The 6,442-nt window shown below is 65.6% G+C and overlaps 1 protein-coding gene across 1 annotated transcript in view; it reads right to left on the bottom strand.

Annotated features, from left to right (window-relative positions):
• Positions 1-6,442, bottom strand: part of CREBBP (CREB binding protein) — a 75,259-nt gene that overhangs the window by 7,603 nt on the left and 61,214 nt on the right. The window contains 5 exon segments of the mRNA XM_012731673.1: positions 1,644-1,698; positions 2,397-2,652; positions 2,781-2,858; positions 4,218-4,274; positions 5,402-5,482. Of these exon segments, the coding sequence (XP_012587127.1) occupies positions 1,644-1,698; positions 2,397-2,652; positions 2,781-2,858; positions 4,218-4,274; positions 5,402-5,482 (527 nt within the window).

Raw genomic sequence — 6,442 nt, 5'->3', positions numbered from 1 at the left:
CCACTGTGGTCGCCGTGCCAGGGTCAGGCGGCAGCAAGCGGCACCTCGGAGAGGTGCCGACAGAGTAGAGAGGGCCCCAGAGACACTCTTCCCCAGGCAAACTCACTTTAACTTTCTAACATTTTTTCAGCAATAAGCATAGCCATGGCGAAGGGAAGTTTTTCTGGAATGTAAGTTACACCTCATTAAAGTGATTTTAAAAGAAAGTACCACAGCGATACTGAAATACAGCCCCACAGAGGAAGAAAAACTTGAACAAGCTTTAAAAGGGGGGAGTGGCGGCCCCTGCCTTGCAGGCCCCCACCCAGGGGGGTTCGGCGCTGACTCCCCCCTCCCTCCTGCCGTGACTGGAGCAAACCTGCAGCTTCCTGACTGCCCCAGGGCCCCCATACCGCTGCTGGGCAAGACCTGCCGCCTCAGGAGGTGCTCGGGGCTGGACGGCCCCCCCAGCTATCTGACCACACACAGGACTCTCCGACAGCAAGGAAGGGCTAAGCCTTCACAGCCACGTCTTCCCTGCACGACTCCCGTGGGGCCTGGAGGCGGCCGCGGGGGCCAGTGGCCTGGGCTGCGGACTCCTCCTGCTGGAAAGAACCCACGCGGCCGTCTGCACGCAGGTGAGGCCCCGCAGCCACCCCCAGCCCGCTGCGGTGGCAAGGAGCGAGGCTCTGTGGGCCGGGCGTGCACCAGTGGCATCTGAGTTTAAAAGTAAGCTCCACACCCCCGACCCACCCAGTGGCACCTGGGGTTCACGTGCAGCTCTGTGAAGCTGGAGGCAGCCGCCTCAGCACGCGTTCAGTCCCCGGCCAGGGGGCGACCCCCAGCGCACAGCAGGCCCCTGCCATATCCCGCTGCTCCCTCCGTGGTGTGTCTCAGTGGGGCCGCCAGCGCTGAGAGGACGAGGCTCAGTCACGGGGGCCAGGCAGGGGCGGCCTCCGTCCTGCGTGGAGCACGGCCACCCTGTCGGGGCCTGCCGCCACGTGTGCGACCAGAAACGAAGGGGACGGGCCTCTCCTGGCTCTGCAGCTTCAGCCTTGCAGCTGCGCCGCGGACGCTGGCTCGGGCGACCGGCTCCCGGCTCCCGGCTCCCGGCCCCCGGCGCCCGGCCCTCCTGCCGGCCGCCCGCCCCGAGGCCGAGCCCCGCCGGATCCACTGCTCTGCAGGCTGTCCTGCCCCGACCCGACCCGAAGTCCGGGCCCGGGGGCTGCTTCTCAGCTGCTGGCGGCGGCAGCAGTCTCAGACGCCCCTCAGAGCGGGGGCTCTCGGCACCCCACGCCACCAGGGGACGCCCGGCACCACCTGCGGACTGTCTGGCGGCCCCTCGGGCAGCAACGCGGGACCAGCAGGCAGGGGGCTGCTGACAGCCTGCAAACCTCCCTCAAAAAGACGCGTCGGGCTCTCAATGTCAGCACGGACTGAGCTGAGCAGCCCTGACGTAAAGAAAAACACCCCGACAGGCAGTGAGCTCACCCACTGGTATTTCAAAAGGCCACTGCGGGGTGAGTTTGACGCCACAGGGGGACTAACACACGCTGGCAGCTACTGTCCGGCCGTGCCTGGCTCGGACACTGGAGCCCGGGTGGCCGCCTCCTGGCCCGCTGCCCTCCACTGCCACGGCTCCCCCACCCCCTCTCTGCTCCCACACCCTCCAAGGCTCGCGTTCTGGCTGGGGCCCAGGGCGAGGTGCCGGTCGCCTGCCTGCCGGACAAAGGCGGGAGGCCCGGGCGCGGTGGGCGCACGAGCCGCAGAGACGCTGCCCTGCCGGGCGCTCAGCTGAGGGGGCGCCGGGCCGCCTGGCGCTGGGGGCGGGCCCTGCCCAAGCTGCGCTCTCCGCTCTGGCTGTCGCCAGCTCTTCTGCTGCTTTGACAGCATTCTGCCAGCCCGGGGGCAGCATGGCCGGGCCAGTGGGGACCTCAGAGGGTCACTGCTGGGCAAGCGCTGCCCACCCCAGCCCAGGGCTCAGTGTGCCTGTCACAACAGGGTGTCGGCTGCAGGTATGTGATGAGTCTTATTTCGAAACTACGTGGGAAGAATCTGCTGACTGGTCTTTGGCAGGATTTACAAATTTACTATGTAGCTAAGCTTTGTAAACTTTTATCTAAAACATGAACTGATCACAGCTGCACAAATACAAACTTTCTTACAAAGATGAAGCCAGGCCCTCGCTGGTGGCACAGCCAGGTTAGGAAGGGTGAGGACGCGGCACTGCGAGCTGGCGGCAGCCGCCTCTGCGCGAGTTCAATCCCGGCCCCGGAGGGGACCCCGGGGTGCAGCAGACCCTCCTGTCTCCCAGCTGCTCCCCTCAGCAGTGGATTTCGGTGGCTCCACCTGTTCTGCTCCCCGCGCTGTCTCTGGGGCGTCCTCTCAGCCCCCATATCTCTGGCCCGCACCCAGCTCTTGTGTGCATAAGCAAATAAATCTTTAAACCAGAAAATGCTTAAGCCAAACGACGTCCAGGGCCAGTACCGGACCAAACCCGCAGATGAAAGCCCCGTGCAGGCCGGCCCCCGCCGTGGCGAGGCGCGAGAGCAGGCCAGGGCTCGGAGGACAGGCAGCGACCAGGGCCGACGCGCCCACCACTTACTCTTAGCGCTGAACTTGTTTTCCTTTCGGGTTCTGCCGGTTTTCTTCAAGCAGTTGTCACACACAAAGCTGCAGAACAAAAGAGGTGTGAGGTGACCGGAGGAGGCCATGAGCGGCCAGGGTCAGCGGCCAGGGTGGAGGCGGCCGCCCTTGACTGCACGGCCCCCTCCCTCCTCGAGACCGCAGGACACACTCACCCCAGGGGCCAGATGATGTCATAATGCAGAACACAAATCTGGTGCATCTTCCGGCCGCACTCCTTGCAGTCCACGAAGCTGCAGGGGAAGCGCGGGCTCAGCCGGGGCCGCTGCCGGCGGCTGCTGACCGGCCAGCCGCGTTCAGGCGAGCGGCCTGACGCTGCTCCAGGAGAGGCTGGCTCCGCACCCCCCGCCCAGCACCTGCACCTTGCTTCCGGGTGACTGGCAAGGTGGGGCACTTCACCTGCCAGTGCTCCTGACACTCCGGTACACCTTCAAGCCCAGGGCCGGCTTGTGGTCCCTGCTCATGCCCAGACTGACTGAAGGAGCACAGCAAAACTGGCGGCGTGGAGAAGCCCGCCCGGCACGTGGCACGAGGCCGGCTGCAGGTGGGGGCCTCCGCCAGCGTCGCCGGCCAGCATGGGCCTGAGCCACAGCTCTGTCCCACTGACCGTCCCTACGGAGGGACAGTGCTCTCCTTGCCGAGGCCACCCCGCCGGCCCTCTCCGCGGGCAGGCCCCGGCGCCTCCTCTGCAGGCAGGGAGGAGGCCTGCGCACCACGCCGGCTCGCCCGCCGCCACTCACGCTCCCCACCGACAGCCAGGCCACAGCCTGCAGCGACGGCCAGACGTCCTGTGTCCCAGACCCCCACACTCCTGCTTCCGGGGTGCCACCTGGCCGGGACACCACTCTGCCCCGCCTCTCTGGGCCACCCCAACTGCTCCCGCTAGCGGCTCCTCCCTCCAGAGAGGACAGCTAAAACGGGCTCCCCTCACGCGTGCGGGCACAGGCCCTGCCTGGCTCCTAGTATTCCAGGTAACTTGCGCCAGGTGGAACCACGACACCACAGGAAAGGGGTAGCCCCGAAGGGGTGGACGGACACAGGTGTGCCGGTCCCACGCCAAGGCTGGCGCTCCAGGTCAGGCGACCCCAGGCCTGGGGGCTCTGGCAGCAGCGACGAAGCTGTGCCCAGCGTGAAGCCAGGCGCCAAGCGGAGGCTGGTGGGAAGTCCGGCTTCCCCGCAGGTGTCAGCCTCGCTGGGGCTGGGGCTGGGGGCCAGCGGAGCACCGGCTTCTCAGCCCACCGGCTCCCTGCAAGCCCGAGATGGGCACTCAGACCAGTGGCTCAGTGCAGGAGGCATGTCCACACAGTGTCCTCGGGCTGGGCTTGGGCCTGGGGTGGCCACCCGCCGAGGCTCTGAAGCCCCTCTCGCTGACACTGCGCACCCCCAGACACGCCTGCCTGTGGCCTCGGGCGTCCGTCCCTGTTGTCTTAGTGCTGACGCCTGGCTGCCCGCGGGCCAGTCCCAGAGATGCCCGATGCTGCGTGAGCTCACAGAGCCCGGTGGGGCCCGGCCCGCGCCCCCGGCCCCCGCCGCAGGGACACTTCCGCACTGACACTGGGCCCAGAGCTCGAAGGGAGGAGTCCGATACTCACGGCTCAGGGTCTAAGGTGTCATTTTTCTTCTTTTCAAACTGATCCTTTGAAATGGTTCTGGTTAAAAAAAAAAAAAAAAGACCCAACGTTACGGAGGAAGCGGCGCCTGCTGCGGGTCCGGCCCACCCGCGACCGGCCTCCGGGCCAGCGGGCGTGGCGGTGGTGTGGACGTGGCTCTGCCGGGCAGAAGGCCCGACCGTTCGTTTCTCTCTCCTAGGGTATCTCCCGCCAGCCGTCAACATCTCTTGTGAGGCCTCACTAAGCTACATCACGCTGTGACTCAGGCCTGGTCACTGTCAGCCGGCGGCTGCCCAGTCTACGGGCGCGGCGCAGCCGACGCCTCGGGGAGCTCCCCTCGGAGACACGCGCGGCCCCGACCCGGGGCGCCTCCGGCCTACGGCGCCGAGGGTCTGGGCTGCGCCGCCGAGCCTCGGGGGTCTGTCGGTCAGCGGCTGACGACACGACGTGCGCCAGGGGCAGGGTCTCCTCGGGAGCGCCGGCCGCGCTGACCGCCTCCCGCGGGGCGGAGTCCCTGCTGCCCAAGCCCCGTGTGCTGGCCGGCCCGGCGGCGCGGGGGCTGTCGGGCTTTCGGGAATCTCAAGCTCACGAGTGAGTCGAGCGTCTCACAGGCGGCCGTGTTTTCTCCGCCGCGGCCCGTCAGCTCACAGGCTCCCGCCCTCGGGGACCGGTGAGCTCAGTGACAGCGCGAAGCGGCCGGCGGCAGCAGCCGCGCCTATGGCAAGAGGGGGAGAGCCGTGCCGCTCGCCAGGAGGGAGCCAACGTCGCCTGGTGCTGGCTCGGGTGTGACCTGCCAGCTCCAGAGCGCGGAGGGGCGGGCACGGACTCGGTCTGCGCCGCTGCCCGGCTTCTCAGGTGCGGCTGAAAACACCCCGGGCTTGCGGCCGCTCTGGAAGAGCAGGTGGCTGTGGCTTTGGTTTGAGGAGAGGGAGCGGGGTGGGCTGCGGCTGCGTGACCGGGGGCCTGTGCACAGCCCCGCATCAGCGTCCCGAGGGGCGGGAAGAACGTGGGGCCCTGACACTCAGCTGAGACTGTCACCGTGAAGAAACGCTCTCCACAGAGGTCAGCACAGCAGAGGTTCCCGTCCGTGGTGGCCTCCCTCGACACCACGGACGGGAAGAAGCAATCATGAGTCACCCCCAGGAAAAAGACAGGACGGTACTTACGTCTGGGGCTGTGAAGGGTCGTCACCCAGGGTAACATTCTCCCCCTGGATCTCTGTGAAACACTTCTCACAGAAATGATACCTGTCAGCAAGAAGGCCATACTTGGGTGAACTGGTCCATCATACCACACAGCCACCCACGCCACGAAGCCACCAATCAGAGCAGGGCAGATCACCACGACGAGGGGGGGCGTTGTTGGCCGATTGATGGGTCAGTGAGGACAGTGAGGGGGCGGGGGAGGTGGGGGGCAGGGTTAGAGAACAGGGGAGGGGCGGACAGCACAGACGTGAGGGGAAGACGCAAACACCGAGACAACACAGAGCAGAAAGCCAAGGCAAAGCATTATTAGCGTCGGGTCTCACTGCACGGCTCGGGCCACCCCGCCACACCGCGGTGGGCGAGCGGGCGCGGCCAGGAGCTGGGCACGCTGGGGCTGGGAGCTGGGACTTGGGACTTAGAAACTCTGGGGTTGGAGATGGCAAAAATTTAGTTTGTAAATTGGAAAAAAAGCAAGGTTCACTGAAATAGCTTTAAATTAAAAAAAAAATGGGACATTTACGCTTGACAGCAATTCAGTGACTTCATTTCTGTATGAAAATGTCGAGCACCCAGAACTGGTTTTAACTTTGTCCTGTGTTTTTTCTCACGCCAATCACGGAGTTCATCGGGGCACAATACAAACGAAACCAAACCCACACGGAGACGAACACTGAACAGAAAGCAGCGAGCCCCGGACTGCCGCCGGCGGGTGCAGCCCGCGAGCGCGCTCCCCAAGCCCACTGCTTGGCTCGGGGGCCGGGCACGCGTCCCCTGAGGCGCTCAGAGACCGGCGCCGTGGCCTGGCGGGACAGAGCTGGGCGAAGCTAGTCTCAAGCGCAATCTGCATTTGAGAAATTATCTGCTCACCCCAATTTCTTGTAAGAGAATCTAGAGCCCGGGCCTGGGGTACCGAATGAGGACAACAGTCACAGTAAGAACCAGTAAGTGCTCGGACAGGACACGAGGGCGGAGCCCGCGGGCGCGCGGGCACGAGACGCGCAG

The sequence above is a fragment of the Condylura cristata genome, unplaced genomic scaffold (genome assembly GCF_000260355.1).
Source record: "Condylura cristata isolate star-nosed mole 26May11 unplaced genomic scaffold, ConCri1.0 scaffold00032, whole genome shotgun sequence".
Classification (NCBI taxonomy): domain Eukaryota; kingdom Metazoa; phylum Chordata; class Mammalia; order Eulipotyphla; family Talpidae; genus Condylura; species Condylura cristata.
The sequence above is the reverse complement of the archived record's forward strand: the minus strand, read 5'-3'. Positions and strand labels throughout refer to the sequence as shown.